Source organism: Pygoscelis adeliae, unplaced genomic scaffold (genome assembly GCF_000699105.1).
Source record: "Pygoscelis adeliae isolate BGI_AS28 unplaced genomic scaffold, ASM69910v1 Scaffold431, whole genome shotgun sequence".
In the NCBI taxonomy this organism is placed as follows: Eukaryota; Metazoa; Chordata; class Aves; order Sphenisciformes; family Spheniscidae; genus Pygoscelis; species Pygoscelis adeliae.
The window spans coordinates 1,380,168-1,398,905 of NW_008824047.1; the positions used below are offsets into that span (position 1 = coordinate 1,380,168).

Consider the following 18,738-nt stretch of genomic DNA (forward strand, 5'->3'; position numbering starts at 1 on the left):
ACTCACAGATTTTCCCAATATTTTCTTTCATTTTTCATGATCAGACGTCAAGTTGCCCAGATATCAAAATAAAACTTTTCAAGTTGGATGCAAATATTGACCAAGACTTGGCTGTGATTTAGGAAGGTGAAGAACCAACAACCCCAAACCCATGGCAGTACATCAACATGCCAGGGAAGTGTTTAATACTGTGAGTCCAAAGCTTCAAAATGGAAACTTTGGTGGTTTTTGAGCTGCTGTTCTAAAACATATTCTCATGTCCATGCAACATCCCAGCATCCCAGTTTATTGTGGCAGTGGATATTTGTTTTTCAAAGCAATTTAGAAGTGGATGAGAGGCAACAGGAGTCAACCTCGGTTTTCTCCTGCCTCAGCCCCTGCACTGCTACACACCACCAGAAAGGTAATTTCAGCGTGTTATGCCTGGTCTCCTTTTGTCTTTTCTTGTTTGCTCAAGACACGGTAGGTGCAAGGACTCTCTCTTTCGCTGTCTACACAGTATTATGAGTAAGAACTCATTTCATCTACAGCATTTAGGAACTAATCCTATGTAAGAAAATATTAGCCAAACATGCTCTGGTTACCCAAACTCAATTAGCTGTGAATTGGAAGGGAAAATATTTAAAATAATAGGACTATTAGAAAAGACTGGACATTTGTAAAGATGTTTACATGCCTGATGGCCTATTTTTAAAATTCTGGAGTTACATCTTCCTGTGCCCATTGCACGTGAAGGAGGTAACTGTATCTTATCTTCACGCAGTATCTGCTGCTGGATCTTCTGGCCTAAACGATTTTCATTCTTACATAACACACCACATTAACACTCAAGAGAAGGAACCTATTTCATCCCTGGACTCAGTAGAACACAGACAATGGGATCATGAGTCCCATCACGCAGGTCTCTCAATAGAACCTGACTGGCATAAACAGGAGGGGAGAGGGAGACACCTGCCTCTCACAAAACTTGGAAATTGCGAAAGAATTACTTTTCTGTCCCTCATATATTACTAAGTTCACTGCAGTTCTTCCCTCCATCTTACTCCAATGATTCCCACAGTCCTCTTTTTTCCTGTGTACTGCTATAGAGCAAGTCAGCAGGTATAAACAACATTTGCTGTTACCCTAAAAATGAACATTTGCAATTTTTAGATATAGGTGATGACAGTAACGGAGTACCCAGGGCAAAGCCACTGAAACCACACAACCCCCCCAAACCAGTACAAACATCCTCTGCCTCTTCAAAAGAGTTCAAACAACGCCATCCCGGCAGCATTTGTGGTGGACGAGGTAGGACCTGCTTTCCTGCAGCCTGCAGAGAGCCGAGCTCCTCCAGCGGGAATGCCTGCCCGGGGCTGCGGGGCACGGCCGGCTCTGGCGGGGCGTAGCGGAGTCACACCTGGGGGCAGGTTTTATCCAGCGATGCTGACTACACTCCTAGTATGCTTCTACAGATGACAGTATACAGAGTATCTTTATCTCCTCTAAAGGATATCTTTTATAAAGCAGTCACATCCTGACAGTCATGCTGCTTTAACTTTACTGCTCTAGTTAGAGGTATAATGTGAGGAGAGCTTAAAGAGATATAACTGGACAGGCCTGTTTTAATTGTTCCCACTAGACCTGTGCTCTGTGACCTTGGACATCTACAGAGCCATAAATATGAGCTTTGATTGCTGTTCCCATAGTGACTGGCAGGAAGAACACACTGGAGGGTGGACTAAGACCACTTCAAGCAGGCAAGCAGCAACTGGAAATGATTAAGTTCAGAAGCTCTGGGGACACTAATGTCACTGCAGGCCAGCCAACCTGGAAGAAAAACATTGCTGGGCACTGTGAAAATGATTTTTCTATTTGCTTTCCACTGAGAGAGTGAACCAGGCTACACTGTAGGCACTGGGCTTGGCAAATGAGACCGTGAGCTCTTCTGAGGCAAATTTACCAGTCCTTTCTGCTGCTGGCGATGTCAAAGCTACTAGCGGGGCCTGTCACGTTTGTGCTGTGCACACTTACTGTTGAGGAACAGGAACATCATCCCTTGAGCTCAGTCAGACCTGCAGAGCAGGCAAGGCTGATGCACGGAGAACATTTCTACGTGGAGCAACACACAACATGGGAGGCCAAATCATCCCAGGCAAAGCTGCCAGGTACCTGGGCTGTCCCTCTTCCAATGCCAAAGCCAGTGTGGTTACTTCTATAGTGCTCTGCATCATGCACCGAGGGCTGTCACAGGGTTTGGTGTGGAAATGGGAGACCTTTGGCATCCTACTCTGAAAGGGTAAGGACCTGGTGGATGCACTTGGGGAGCGGAATGCAGCTTGTCCTGCGACTGTGACATCCAGCTCTCACTCTCACTGTGCTCTGTGCTGTGAATACAGAAACAGAACTCAAATAGCTCTAAACTCTCCTATTTCAATGTAAGAAATGGTAGGGTTTCAGGAAAAAAGTAGAGGCACATGCTGGTGGCCTGAGTATATATAAAAGCAGCTCAGGAATATTTATATTAGCAGAGTGCACAGCAGGAAAAGCTGAGCTGTGCTAATGGCAAAGCTGCCAGAGTACATCTGAGTGACTGGCTCAATAGCATGGCATGGTGTGCTCGCTGCCTGCCCATCCACACGCAGCTTCATTAACTCCCTGGCAATCAGGGCCTTACACATCACAGAAGAATGGAATTTACACATGGTCAAATCTAGCATCGCCCATAGATCACTCAAAGTTATAACCCTGAAAAACACAACAGCCTCACCATCTCCCTGAGTATATTAAGCTTTGGAATGGAAAATAGCTGTTCTACCATCCAGGATAAATCAGTAATTATTCAGATGGAAAGTAATACTGAATCTACCTGTCTATACACTTTGTACACTATCTAAAGTCTCCAATTCACATAACTCTTCAGACTTTGGTACTGTGGTAACTTTAATGCCAAAAGAAAACAGATAATCCAATAAAAGAAGAAGTACAAGACACCTTTCTCCATTAGCACTTTCACATATACGCATAGGTGTGTTAAAAAAACATGCTAATTCTGACACGTTTTGAAGTCAAGATTACATGGTCTTTTATGAGATGACGTTTAGTGGCACCCCCACAGGGACACGCTGTACTATTCTCATGCGATAACTGATCATCCCGGTCTCTTCTGTATGTCTCTAGCCTTTCACTGAAAGTAGATCCCATCATTTTTCAAGTAGTTGAGTCAGATTTGCAAAGTCTGCACATTCTTATAGTGGCCACAAGCACTTAAAGCATCAGCTATTTTTTTTCTAAGTCTGGTTCCTCTTTTTTTTTTTTTTTAACCAAGTAGAAAATGCCAGAATTGTCCAACATTCTTTTTTAAAATGACCAGCTTGTGACCCCCTGTTATTTATACAGCATAGACCACCATACTCTGAAAAATCAAGCATTAGGTGCTCAAATGTCTTAAGTTACTTTCAGAAATATTGACTAATAATAATTATTGCCTGCTCTGCTTCACTGTTAATCTCTCTTTCAGAAAGTGCACTTCTTGAACTGTAGAAAATGACACTTTTAAGAAGAATTTTGCATTTTTCTGACTGCAGCAAACCATATGGAGAGTGGCTGACAGGTCCTGATGGATATCACATGTACTAGCATCTTCCCAGAATACTCATCTCTGAAAAGAAGGAAGCTCTGCAAAATGGCCTGGATAGCTCCATAAATCAATGCCACAGTTAATTCCTGACAGCTACTGCAAATGAAGGGATGGTCAATTTTAAGATTGGTCCTACAAAACTCTTGTAATCATTCTTTCAAAAGAGCCATAAGCTCCACTTGGGAGCAAGAGAACCATTATATACAAATATTTGGTGGATCTGTTGAAATTTCAGCCTAGCTCTTGGAAGCTAAGAAGTAAAAGCGCAGTCAAAGATGTTTCTTTTGTTTATGTATTTTTTTTCCCTGGAAATTCAAATCTAAAAAAGCATTTAATTTGTTGTGGAATAGTTCAGTCACACTGGCAGGTTAGCCAGGGCTGTAACCTACCACAGCCTGGACTAGGAAAGCCGGACGTTAAGGAAATAGTATGCACTTTGCTTCACTCAGAAACAGAGAACTGGCATCCAGCTAGAGGAAAGCTTCCTCAAAGAGATGATTATGAACCCAGCCCTCACTTTGGTATTGCATAGACATTTTGACATACTGCGTGAGTCAGAGAAACACTTTTAATCTGTATCTGAGCACCTCTGCCAGCAGAACTCCCATTGCATTGCCACCGCTTCCCCTTTCAAGTCACATCAGTTCACCAGGTATGATGCAACATCATTGAAAATGTGCATGCATTTATTAGAGGTTACAGCATAAAATATGCAGGCACCTTGAAATATATTTCAGACTGTGACAGCAGACAGAGAGACTGAATGTATGTCAGGGGTTTATGATGAACTCTAAAGTGTCTTCATTTAAGAGGCAGCATCCTTTTTTATAGGCATCCTTTATTGCTTGATTTATTTTTATCTATCTGTAACTAACCTCTAGACTCATAGATTTAGACTCCTGGTGTGACGTTGCTTGAATGCCGTGCACTTCAGGGCTCGACAAAATGTTCTGACAAAGTCATTGCTTGGTCCTCTCTCACCGCTCAGAACAATGCCAATGGATGGAGAGATTAAATGCTATCTCACTGCTCAACTGAGAACCCATAAAATCAACATATTTATTGGTTGTTTTAGAAAATTTGTCACATTCTAAGCAGGAAAGAGCAGGAAAGGACTACGAGAGATTTAATGTTCCATTTTCCACTCTCTTTAGCTGTATTGCCCTTGGTGTTTTCAGTAAGACCTTTTTTTGCAAAGAATTAGGCATGAACTGATGGTGGCGAGCCTGAGTGAGTGATAAATTACTCTCTTCTTGATACAATCTGTTTGATCCCATATAGCAAAAACTGAGCATTTATGGAATTACGCAGGGCATAGATGGGCCAGGTCCCATGCTAAGGCAGCTACCAGATCCCAGGGCTGAATTCAGGACCCGGGTTGTTTCCAGATGTGCAGCTCATGCAGAAATGCATACAGTGTGTTTACAAGAAGACCTCATTAACTTGAAGTGAATTATACAGAAGTGATCAAGGGACATAATGTGCTGTGTAAGGGCATCATTACCTCATGACTTCATGGGAACTTTTTTGAATAAAGGTAAAGCACTGGCTACAGGATTTAGCCTATTAATACTAACACCAAAACCCCATCGGTAATCCCACATTACCAAACTTTCTGTACTTCAAAAAGTATTAGTGAATTACGCCATGCAGTATGATATCCACCTAAAGGTTTGGATTTGGTGAGGAGCAGAAATGCATTGCCCAAATCTCCTGGCACCGTACGGCTGGGACTGGCTTTTTCCACTGTGCTCCCAGCACAGTTCCTTCTGCCCCAGGAGAACAAGAGTTGATTATCTGGTACTGGGAGGTTTGGAGGCTTTAGGCAGAAATGAAGAGCAATTACGAAGGACTTAATTTTTGTACCCTAAAAGGCTCTGTCAGAAATGTCATTTGTAATTAATTAGAATTGTATAAACCAGATAAAAGCCTGTTAAAGTTGAGTAGTTTTTAACCCAGGAAACTCCGGGTTTCAACTGGTGGCTGAAAGCTCGGGACCTTTCCACAAGTTTCTCTGTGCTTTCCAGGTGATCCTTCTGGCAGCACTCGAGTTTCCAAAACAAAATTCTTCAGGTTTATGACAAAGCTTCCATCTTTAGACAGATCTCCTCAGCTGATTCTTGTAAGATAGCCTGTTTTTCTAAAGAGAATTCTATTGCAATATGAATTTATTACAAACCATTTCACATGCACACATTTTCAATCATACCTTGTGGGTCATAAGAGAGAGAATTTAATTTCGGAAACCTTAGGAAGCAATAATAATCTTTAACCTCTGGCATTGCACGAGAAGACACTGCGTATTTTCTATCAAAATGAACAGCTCTAATAACCTTCCATTAATATCCATTTATATTTATTACTCCTTCATTAAAGTTAAGACACCAAATCCTTAATAAAAAAGATTAAATTGACACTTTACTTCTTTCTCTGTCTTTTAAAATGTTAATACTTAAGGAAGTGGACAGGACATGACATTTTTATCACTGCCACACAGTTCAGCACCAGCAGTATAAACCCTTTGTGTCTTGCTTTTTGCCCTTATTATATCAAATATAATCAGATTTTCACCGAGTTCACTAGCAGGGAACATCTCCTTACGGCAGCACATCCCCTCATTATCCAGCCCTCTCAGCTGTTCTCAAACTCACCAGGAGGCCATTCCCCCTCTGCTTTACAACCTCTTTTATGATCCTTGATGGCGTAAGTTTGGGGTGTTTCTGGTTTACTTTCTTGCTTGATTCTCCCCTGTCACTTTATAACACATCCTCAGCCAGCCTTCCCAAAACCGTTCTTAACGACATGAAACCAGGCAAAGAGGGAGAGAATCTGGTTTTGTATTGTGAAAAGCAAGAGATAACTCATGAACCGAGGTCAACTCAACATGAGAAACAGAGAATTGCAGCTGAGTTTCAGCTGGCGAAACAGCTGCCAGGAGGGTCCCAAGAGCCCAACACCCGTTCGTGTTACCCTAACCTGGGGGAAAGCTCCTCTCCTTCTGCAGCTACTGCCCACCCCTGGGAGATTTGCTCCTTTTCTCTAGAGAACCGAGCTGTATTTCTGAATGTGTTTTTTCAGGCTTTCTTGGAGCCACTCACCTGCTTTTTGGCTATTACTGGGTTGAAATCACATTTCTGCTTCCTCATCTCCTGCACGGCCCCGAAGCCACACGACATCGTGTGCAACATGCTTGTAAGTTTGGCTTCTTCTATCCAAGGACACAATGTCCTTGTGCAGCTGAAGTGAAACACAGTGTTATTTTACCTGCCAGCAAAGACGTGTGTATGTACGAGGTATGTATTTATAGCAGACACCTCTGCTGATGGATGAAATGGCAGCTGCCACTTTGCCTTTCAAACTGGCAATGCTCCACCTTTAATATGGTGCTTTCACAGGTTTGGCCTCAAAAAAATGCTGCCTTTTTCAGTGAGTCACTCCAATGCCAACTCAGCTGGGAACCAGAGCAGGGGACTGCCAGCTTCAGAAGTGTCAGCAGAATCTGGAAATGAGGCGGCAAAGTCCACAGGCTCTCAACTTTACTAAGATGGAGAAGAGAAAGAGGAACCACCTGCCAGCTTCTGCCTGCGCTGCCGGCTCAAGTAGCTTCTGCATTTCCATTTCATCCCTTCATGGGACATGAGCGTGCAAAAGGTGCAAGATGGGTCATCGACCACCTCCAGTCCAACGTTGCTGAGCCAACTTTTTGCTGAGCCCAGAAAGCGCATGGCAGCACGCAGCTAATGCTCACACACTAATAATGTATTATTATCCTTTGAGATGAAGAAGAGACCAGGGAGGCAACTATGGGTTGTGCAGGGGTGCCCAAAGAGGGACACAGGTTTGACTGCCAAGTCATATTTAGAAAGGGGTTCTCATTAGCCATATGCTGCCTCCACGCCGAGAGGCAGCACCGAGTCCAAACACCATTCAAGAGCACGGAGTGACATTCCTCTAGTATGAACTCAGCAGCGCTATTCGGTTGGAAATTATTACTATTCAAAACAGCCAGAGGTGCCACAATAACCCACGGGATAAATCCATAGTGCAAAATACACATGAGGAGTAGAGCAGCGCAGCCACTGCACATTAAAAAGATAAAATCAATTCAAGTCATGAGGAAATGACATAGCTACTCCTGTTTGGCCTAGAGAAAACAACCGTATTCCACATGAAACATAAATTCAGAATAATTCTGTAGGCACAGTGAATGTTTAGGATTTCTCTTAATAAGTATACAAAATACTGCTTTCAAAAGAAAGGATCCCATTATAGTTATGGACACATTTTTCTCCTCTCTTTAATAGGGCTATGCAACAGCTATTGATTCCTGACTACAGTCCGAAGTACAATTAGTGTATTTGTAAATGTGTCCTTTTTAAACACAGTGGACTTCTATAGCTCGAAGTACCTCACTCACACTAAATAATAAGTATTATTGCCTTCATACAGCCAAACCCTCCGGCATCAGCAGACGGCAGTAGGAAACAAAACCCTGAGGAACTCCTCACTTGGGCAGGAAAGCGTCTCAACCGTCCTTCCCTATTTTGTACCAGGTTAATGAGAAGTCCGTGTTAAACGCTCAGTTTTAAGGAAGTTGGTTCATTGGCTGCTGCTCTTCAGCAGGCAAAACCCCAGCGACAGTTCCCATGCTGGGCTCTGCACAGCTGCGGGTGCGGGGAGCTCTGTTTGCCGGAGGGCTCCCAGGCTCGTGTGCGAAGTCTCAGTGGGGAGATAGTCCTTCCTTAAAAGCAGGTACCGAGTGCCGAGTAAGGCAAAGATTTTTATTTTGCCTGTTTTGCTCTTCATTTTGGATTTTAGAAATGCAAGATACACAGCTGGAGAGAAGTATAAAGGGATAGAGAGAAATATTAAAGAAAACCATGTATTTTTCTACCCAAAAGTAAAGATGGTGCTCAGTGGATTACATTTCTCTCATTTCTTTAAGATAAGAACAGTGTTCAAAGGAAACTCTCCTTCTCTTCTGAGGCATTCAGTCATTTTGAACATGATTACATCCTAAATATCACAGTATAGCAAAGGATTGGGATCACAGTGATAGGTGGGTAAGGTGTTTTCATTGCCACCTTTCTATTTACTTCTGTATTTCATGCTCAATATCCTTGCTACAAATAGCTCTATCTCAAGTACAAATGTTATGATAAAACAATAGTTTTTGAGCCTCTCACAGAGCATTACAAATGCTGCATCCCAGAGCAGCACACCAACTGATTCATGGTGCAGCATCTCCCAACTACCCTACATAACAGCAGCACTAGCCAGACTCTGCTGCAAGGCGAACATGTTGCCTGACTTGCACTGAAACAAATGCTGGTTTGCCTGCCCTCCTCTCTGGGTAGTTGTCTAATGATGATGCTTTTAGGACGCTTATGGCTGCAGTTAGTCAATAACCTGCAAATCCTACTACAGTTGACACCCCAAAACTGGCCCTTAGAGCCTGCAGACCAGGCACAAGCAGTAAGGTATGCCACTCCAGAACATGGTAGCCCCCCTTAATCATTATCAAAATGTAAACAAAAGGCAACATTTTCTATAAACATCTGCATTCTAGAGGCTAAAGGGTATTTTCATCATTTTTTGCAACACCTTCAAAAAAATACCACCTCAGGCAGCAGACTAACCTACTAGACAGATACATCATGTTAGATGTGTCACCACATCCTTTTAATCAGTGCATAGTCAATATTCTGTATTATATGAATAACTAATTAGTTTCGCAACTTATTTCCACAGATGTCATTTCAAAATCTATCTGAGGAATGTAATCTGCACTTGAGAGAAGGACAAGCATTGTAATTAAGTATTAAGCCATTTCACCAGTGTGAGTCTGCCATGGAGTGTGAAATGGCTATAATTCACATTTTTAAGACCTTGCATTTATTAGCATCTATTTTCTACTCAAGGTTAGCGGTGTGCTGCACAGAGAGTTAAAAAAAAGCAAAAAAAGTTCACATTTTTGTTACTCAAATGCATATACGTGCATGTCTGACTGAACAGATTGGTCACACCGATAGGGTTTCTCTCAAGTCCCAGAGGACTTCTGGCTTGTACACCTTTGTGAATGGCACTCGAAGGTTAGATGAATGCTCTGATTATGGAGCAAGCAACATTCTGCTGTTGAAAGCTAATGACAATCCTGGGCGCAACACACCTAGACAGGATACAGATCTTGTATACAAGAAAGATATTCAATCTGAGATAACAGTCAGGATTGATGATTAATATCTCCCAGAAAAAGGCTTTGTTTGCATTAGGAAATCCCTACAGAATAAATGCAGAAAGAGAATAATGAACCAGGCTGTTGTATTTTATTCAGGGCCCAGGAAAAGTTAAACTGGTCTCTGTCTGGAACCATTGCTCCAGTTGTGATTATGCTGCTTAATTATATGCAGAAGAAGAGGAGTCTTGTGTATCCTCCCACCAACCACCAAATGAGAGGGATATTTCCACTGCTCTCTGTCCCATAGGCTATGCCATTTGGGAGTAATTTCATTTAGAAATCTGCCTCCTTACCTCCCTGTTCCCACTCCTCTGTTTTCACTTGAAGTGCCACGTAGCTCTGGTGGAATATGCACGCTCTCGCACCCACACGTTCCTGCAGCACAGGGGACACGAGTGCATCTGGGAAGAGCCATGCACCCCACTGCAGGCTGCTCAGCCACAAATTCCAACTGCTTTTTCTTTTTTCCCTAGCTTGAGCTTACCTCATTTTTTACTTCAGCAATATACTGTGTTTGAAACACCTTCATGCCAAGCTCCCCTTCCTGTCAAGCCTGCTTTCACTGTCCATTAGCCCTCTTTGAAGAGGATCTGCTTGTCTATGGACAGATCCTATTAGCAGCACTGTGAACAGGGCAGGGCCGTGATTTATCCAGCCGGGATAAGTCAGCAAAGCTCTGTCAATGCCTCTGCCATTTCCCAGGCATGTGCTTCCTGAGCATTTGATCCATATCTAGGCTTCACCTGCTAAAAACAGGGAAGGAAAGGACACCAAGAGCTAAATCCCCTCTTTCTGGTGCTGGGTGTGAAAGAGGTAAAGGCCGTTAGAAGAAGATTTGGTAGGGTAAAAAAAGGGAACAGCAACTCCCCTCTCCTCTTCTTTACAATAGAAATACTTTAACAGACGGAAAGCCCCAGCGATCAACTGCCTCCTTAACTCCAAGCCTTATATCCAATGGTATAAAGAGATCTTAATACACTGCCCACAAGAAGCCTATGGAAAGACTATCTTTGATTTGTGAGGGCTGTGGCTTGTCTTCTATAATAGATGAACAGGCAGCAGCTTTGAAGGGATGTCAACAGGAGGAAAGGCTAAAGCAAAGTGGCCATGGCTTTGAAATCAGCGCAAATTCTGCTCTGAGAAAGTCTCATCTAACAGCAAGCATTTCAGGAAGCCTTAGCTGTCACGGGAAAATTGTTAGATCAGATGTGGTCTCCTAGATTAGAAAAGGGAGAGTGATGAGGACCTCTGCCATTCAAAAGAAACTCATCAGAGTCCACTTAAATTAGCTTGAAGTTTAGAAACCAGGAACCTGTTCTCTCGTTTTAGTTGTACGCTAATAGGTATGTGTTGGCTTTAGTGGAGATAGTCGTATAAATACAACCCATCTGTGTCATATGAAAATAGTTATATTTGTTACAATGTGGAAAGTAAAGCTCATCCCAAGGTAAAAGTCTGTTGTCTTTTAAGCTGGTAGGACTACCAAAATTATCGGGATTGCACTGGTATAACAGAGAAAAGAATGGCATCCTTTCTGGTAAATCAATCGGAAAGTAACACCAGCTAGATACGACACTACATTGACCATTTTTCCCTTGCTGAAACCTCCCAGGAAACCCCAAGTGTTTGCTGTAAACTAAACAGAATTTCAGTATCACACACTAGTCTTTATAAATGACTTCCACTTCCCACCAATTACTTCCTCTTTCATACCATTCATTTTTTGCATTTCCTCTAATTTTTGTTCTCTTAATCTTTATTAATGTAATGGGTTTTAGACAGAAACATTATTTGTGTTCATACTCATTGAAAATGTCTCTGCTGCCTTGTGAAACACAGCTGAAAGAAACCTTAATTTGGTAAGAATTATTGTTTTGCAAAACGAGTATTGTTACATTAGCTGAGCACTGTATTTAAATTGCTTTTTGTTACAATAGGTCTCACTTGGACTATTTGGATAGTTCGGTACTGTACATGGTAAGGTAGAATTGCACTAATAAAATCAAGCTGCAAGTACATTTCATCTGCCATTTGGTACTTTCAGTGCTTCATAACTAACTACGGTCAAAAATTACCCCTTCAAGCCCAAGGGATTAATTCTCCCTTAACTATAGTTGTGCATTACAGGAAAAACAGTCATCCCTTGGTTTCCTGGCCTTGGATGAGCGGTTTACTGCATTTTTAACCTACAATAATTGTGGATGAATTCCAGGTGTGTGCTTGCCCCTCATGGAGTGAATTTCATGCTGTCTGATTTCTTTTTATTTAACTCTGGGAACAGAAATGCCCTAAACCAGGTTTCTTCACTCCAGGTGCCTCTGCCCAGCATGACCTGGCCGTCAGGGAGGCACCTACGCTAGTTCCGCGCCCAGGGACCTGCTCCCACCAGGAGCCCAGGATGGATACTAAGACACAGCACCCATCCAGCGTACACCCTCCCAGCTTCCAGCACATAGCAGTTTAACAATATCCTCCTGATAATTTTTCTTATATTGGATCACCCACTTTTTAATCCCCTCCCCCTAAATTATTTTCCTTCTTCCTTACTCGTTGGCTAGTCTAGCCCTTACCCCTCGCCTTGGAGGGTATGTCAGTGGCAATGAAAGTGCTGACCTTGTTAGCCTCCTTGGCATATATTTGCGTTTTGGAAGAAGATAAATTGAGGAAGGCAGACGATTCCTGCCAGTGTCAAGGAGAGGCTCTCAAGACAGGCTCTTACCAAGTTACCTGGCTGCTACTAAAACAAACCAGTGAGAAAAGGTCATCTTGAATTCAACTTTTATACATAGGCAATCGCATTACCATATGTCAAAGACACCAACCTGCATTAAAAAGAGTCAATGCAGATGAGTACAAATATTTCAATGTCCAAACAAATTTCCCAAGCCCTCCCCCTAAACTATTTTAGGATGATATTGAATGGCAATGTTAAACATTCCAAGAATTTGAAAATAATTTGAATTTGTTTGCTTTCCTTTTTACTGTTTTTGACCAGTTTAGAACCCAATGAACAACTACCAAAACCTTCAAGAGTCTAAAATTACTTTAAATAAGTAAAAACATGGAAATGTTCACAGAAGTGTATCAAATAGTTTTTCAACCAGCTCTAATTCTTAGATTGTTATTAAAGAATATTCTAGATCCCAAATAGGAAACATGAACCGTTAATACCACCCTGCACTAAACAAGACATTTATGAGCTCTGGCATTCCTACTACAACTGATACTGAATAGGATTGTTTTAGGACACGAGTCTGTCTGCAGCACGGGAGAGCATCCCCTCAGAAGACTCAGCAGCAAAGTCCAGACCTGGTTCAAACAAGCACCAAACCAATTCTTACAGCCTTGTGATGGGCTTAGCATGTAAGGAAAAAGCTACACATATATTGCCACCTGAATTTTCTCCATCTAAACCATTACAAACGAAAGTGTTTTAAAAAGGGCACTCAGAAAAGAGGACCACACCCTGTCTATTCTCCAGGATGGTGACCACCTCGTAGAGCGGCCAGTTATTAATAAATGAATTAGGCTATATGAACTGAAGACCGTTCATCAGCTAAACGGGGACAGAAAGTCTGTTGAGAACATGTGTGCTGTTGCTTGGAGCGAGTCAGTCTTCGTGACACATAGGCATGACTGAAGGCCTTTGGGAGATGGGAGGAAAAGAAGGAAAGAAACAGAGATGACTGGCACAATGGCATACTGCCTATCTTGCCAGGGAAATCAGTCTGTCTTAAGGAGAGGAGGAAGGGAAAGAAGACATACAGATGGTCTGACTCCCAGTGGTGACAGGAGCAGTTGGTCTTCTCTCTTTCCGATAGTGACAGTCGCTGTCACCTTATTTTGAAGTCTCCTAACGAAAAAGTGGGAGTCAGTATGGTACTGAAAAGAGCAAATGGATAAATCAGGTAACTAATCATAACTATTTGGTCTAGGAAGAGCGATGGAGGTTGGTGGCGCCTGGTGACAGCCTGCAATAGCTGAATGTGCGCTTTCCCACCCTGAGAACTTCAGCCTAAGGAAGAAAGAAAGTTTGCACTGTTTATTAGAGAAAAAGGTCTTTTAGAGTCAAGCCAGCTACTGAGTGCATGTTTACAATGCTGCTTTCCTAGCGATGTATGACAGCTCGGGACCCATAGGCTGCCATCTCATTCAGTCCCATTTCACTGCAGCACCTTTTTAAATAGGCCAAAAGGACACCTTATGCACACACTCTGCTATCAAAATAGGAAGGTACCAAAAAACGTCCCCCCCGAGTAAGGTTATTTTCTCTATTAACTCTGTACTGCACCCAAAAGGCACCATTTTACCGAAGAAGCAGCCTGTGCTCCAACATGTCGAGAGAGAGATGGATGGTTCTCGGTTTGAGGAGGAATAGAGCATTTGCTCTTGGGAAACTTTGCTTTTTCTACACAGTACTACCATTGGCTCTTTTCTTCTCAGGGTGGTGGAAAAAACATTTATTTTTGCCAAAATGAAATTTTCAGAAGCACACAAAATGTTTTAGGACCCTGTGGGACATTTTTTTTCCAAAGTAAATCCTATTCAATGGTTTTCCCTTAAAAAAAAAAGAAAAAGAAAAAAACCCCACCAGATTTTTGAAGGATTTTTTTAGCCAGTCCACTAATTTCAAAGGAAGTCAGTTATCTAACAGCTTTCTACATAAAAGAAGTGAAATAACAACTTGAATTTAAAGCAGATCAAATATACTGAATCAACCCCTCGCCAATGGATACTGCCATTAATTTATTTCAATTTCATTTAGCTTAATTCTCTTTGGAACAGAAGCATACTCAATCAGATTAAGGCCATTTTAATTCACATTTGACCCCTGTAATATGACACCCTACACTTATTTGGATTAAATTCCCCTCTCATGTTTAGAAAAGTCCTAAGTAACCACAAACTTGGATCTAAATCTTGCATCTCTTTTGCACTAATGAAAATGGGACCTGGTTTGTAAGTTACTTAGATGCTATTGGATATTTTAACCACGATCTTGCTTTTATATTTTTTGGTGAAAATTTCAGCAAACATGGGCTGTGCCAGAAAGTCTTTGTCACCTGAACCTCACCTACAAATCCACCCACCCGCTGACTGCTTTGTTTGCTTGCTCGGCCTGGAGAAACGGAGGGTACATGTGCTCTGCACCGCCACACCCTGCCCTCCTGGAGCTCCTTCCTCCACAGCAGACCCTGGAGCTGCCCTGGCAGTTGCATGTCGGGCTGAGCAAAGACCGTTTCCTCTTTTTTTAAAGGAAGTATACCAAGACTGGGAAAACCACAAGGCAGGGTTAAAGTCACTGCATGGAGAAAGAGAACAAACTTTCATAACAAACTGAATCACACCACCACTGCACTTCCTGTCTGACATATGATCCCCATAGTGCAAAATGGGAACAACTAGAGTGTTTCCAGAGAGAAACTGAAAGATAGCAATAGACCCAAGGGAAGGCAGCCAGGATATTCTTCATCTTCCACGGTGATCTAGCTAGGCCGTAACTATCCCTGGTATCAGAGCAGAGAGAGTTAATGAGAGGTCCTCTCCCATCTTGGTGCATCCACCGTAAATCTGCAGCGCTCCTGGACAACTTCAGCTGTCTGAAGATTGCTTCATCCCCAGCAGTTTACAGGAAAGGAGAGTTTTCGACCCAAGACCTAAGGACAAGATGTCCTGGAGATTTTTTCACCTTTTCCCTCTCTCTCTTTTTCTAAGGAAGGATAATTAGAGCATTGATGGCAAACCCCCACAGCCCTCTTGGTCAGAAGTTATCAGGAGATTCAGTCAATAATTAATTGGGCCATATGATTAGTCTCTTTTCAGAGACTAGTCATCCAAACTAACCTGTAGTGCCACACTTTTTTTTTTTTTTAAATATAAAATAAATATAATGGTCAGCATTAGCTCGAGGGCAAAGCTGGTTCTCAGGAGATGTGCTGTTTATTCCCTCCTGATACACTGCTGTCAGCAAGAGGCATCTCTGCAAGTGTCAGGAGTTACATGCATGCACAGCTAGACCCTGTGTATGTCAGGGAGGGTTTGCATTTCTGCAAGACAGATAATGCTGTAGAGCTTTATCCTTCCTGCTGCTACTCCCTGTAATTCAGCACAGACTCGAGTACCTGCCTGCACAACCAGGAAAAGATTTCCCTATTTCTTTCCAAAGGCTGAGCCCAGGGTAAGCAGAGCATGTTACAGAGGAGAAACTATGCTCTCATGACCGAGCCTTTAGCTCGGTCATATTACATGCAAACACGGCAGGTCCCTTCTCTTCCATGGCATCCCCTCGGTGATGCCTTCCAAAGCGAACCCCCAAGCTCTTATGCAAAAGCAGAAACGATGCCCAGCAGTACGCACAACTCCAACAAGGCGCCACTGAGTTACCGTTAAACCATATTCCAAAGTTTACCTTAGTTCCTTGAAGGGGTCTGCCCTGACATTGGGAGTTTCTATAGATTTAGGGAACACTGTGCCTTCTGCTCCTGAAATCACAAAACAAAACAGAAGACAAATTGTAAACATTATAAGCTGTTATCGGGAGTGATTGTCAAATCATATCTAGGTGCAATTTAACCCGTCGCCTGACCCCATTTATCTCTTGCACACATCCCTTCTGTCCCCAGGAAAAGCCAGACCTTGATCATCTGAAACTGGTTGCCTTGATTACAACTGGGATTTGCCTGGAAACTGCACTTCTGGCTGTAAAAGCAGCTGCTTGCGCCCTGACTGTAGGAAGTGTTTGCCGACCCAACTGACGCAGGGAGCTTGGAAAAGATACCCCCTTGGTAACCAGGCATCTAATCCAGCTACATCCCTCACTAATGAACATGCATAATTTCATGCATGTCATGAAATCATTTATTTTGCTGGGCTCTGAGGGATACTCAAAGGAGAAAACCAAATTTTGGGTCAATCACTGCAAACGTCTCTCAGGTCAGGCTGTGCTCCTGCCTGGGGAAAAGGAGGGAGGTGTCCACCTGACGAAATGCAGTTCAAGCAGGCAGCAGGCTCTGCTCTAGTCCCAGCCCGGCCACTGGTTTGATGTGTGACCCAGAAGTCATTTAACTTCTGCTCATTTCCCCCTTCTCTTAGAGACGGTGGGGAAGGCAGCACTATCCTCATTTGTTGAGTGTTTTTAGATCATGAGCTGTAAACTGCTAGGCAACATGAACAGCTTTCCTAAGTTTCAGGCCACTGCAATCCTCTTATGTGACCACCTGCATAGCCCAGGTTGGGCTGTCTCACCCAGCCATCCCCGCATTGGGTCCGTATTTGTGACCGAGCCATGCTGTGTCTCTCTAGAAAGATGTGCTCTCCCAGTTTCATTATTTTAAGACAAAGACAGCCCATGCCATCCTCTGGTAAGCCTTTCCGCTAATTGTTCTGATTTAAAAATGTGCATCTAATCTGAATTGGTCTCACTTCAGCTTTCAGCCACTGAATCTTCTCGTGCCCTCGCATGCCAGCCAATCGGCCCTGCGTGAGCAGACCCTCCATCTTCTGTAGGTAGTTACCGATGGTGACCCAACCACCCCAACCGCCTCTTTTATTCTCTGAAAGGTTATGGCTTTCTGAATCATTCACTGTGAAGCAGATTTTCTGGACTTCTCATTGCTCTTTTCTGAACTCATTCCACTTTTAAAATACTCTGTTGGGGCACAGGAGTCCCCAAGTGCTGTCACTGATGCTCTGTGCTGCAGAATGTCACTTTCTCACTCCCCTTGAAACTTCCAATTGAAACACAGCTAAGAAGGGTATTACTGCCTTACACACAGCAGTGCACTAGAAATTAATGTTCATGTTCTCTAACATATAGCTACCTACCCGGTGAGCAAATATGACCTATATTCCTAAATCTAGACCTGTGGTCTTGTGTTCAGATGCATTGTGAACAATTAGTCATTCATTATCTGTATTCATCACAGCAATTTCAGTGTCAGCATGCAAACAGCACCAGTGGCATTTTTTTTTTCCATAAGTTTTTCTTTGATAAAGCTGTTAGTGCAAACTACAGATCCTGATGAGACCTTTTACATATACTGTTTGAGAACTCTCTTAACACGAGCTATCATAATTGTTACCTATGTGCAGTCTGGAAGTCACCACTATAGAATAAAAAAATGTTCTAAGATGATGCAAAACATGTTCATACAACATCCTTCTGTAACTTCTGCTATAAGTGAGAAACACCTGTGTTTTCAGAATGAAAATAAACACTCTTAACATTTATAAAAAAAACCCACTCCTTTTTAACCTAGAGAAAAACGAAGTAATCTCAAAGATGATAAAAGCAGTCTAAAGTTTGAAGCTTTACACTTGGGAATTGAAATTGATCCTATGACACAATACAGATATATAGCTCTTAACTTTACTATAAGCCTTCATCATTACAAGTTGTCAAAAGCAGCTGTAACTTGCCAGCCATGAAGGTTATTATTATCAGATCTGTCCTCTCTCAACAGTTTACAAATGATTTAAGTCTCTGCTTACCCACACAATTGCCTTGGCTATTAGCTTTGCAATGAAACTTAGCAAAAGTCGCAGCCTGCACATATCTACATAATAAAACCCTTTCCACCTGTATTGCTTAAATGGTGACTTTATGCTAGTAATTTTAATTCATTTTTACACACTCTGTCAGCTACTTAAGTTATGCAAAGCCCAAAATAATGATCTGCACGTAACCAGAAATGCTGCAGAATAAGGAGAAACTTTAGCATATTTAAAAAGACCTGGGGTTTTCCAGGATTTCATTATTTAATTTCAATGCAGGAAGCAACTTTGGAAACAAAGCCAGCGAAGACTCCAATGCAGTCAATTCAGAAAGGCTGAAAGTAAAAAAAGCCTGCTATTCCTTTCCTTCTTCTCCTTGTCTTCCTTT

At 42.4% G+C, this 18,738-nt stretch overlaps 1 protein-coding gene across 1 annotated transcript in view; it reads right to left on the minus strand.

Moving 5' to 3' along the window:
• SGCD (sarcoglycan, delta (35kDa dystrophin-associated glycoprotein)) overlaps positions 1 to 18,738 on the minus strand; it is a gene marked incomplete at its 5' end in the record, with an annotated part of 75,050 nt that overhangs the window by 17,278 nt on the left and 39,034 nt on the right. Inside the window, one exon of the mRNA XM_009333545.1 lies at positions 16,267 to 16,339. Within this exon, the coding sequence (XP_009331820.1) occupies positions 16,267 to 16,339 (73 nt within the window). The remainder of the gene's footprint in view (positions 1 to 16,266; positions 16,340 to 18,738) is intronic.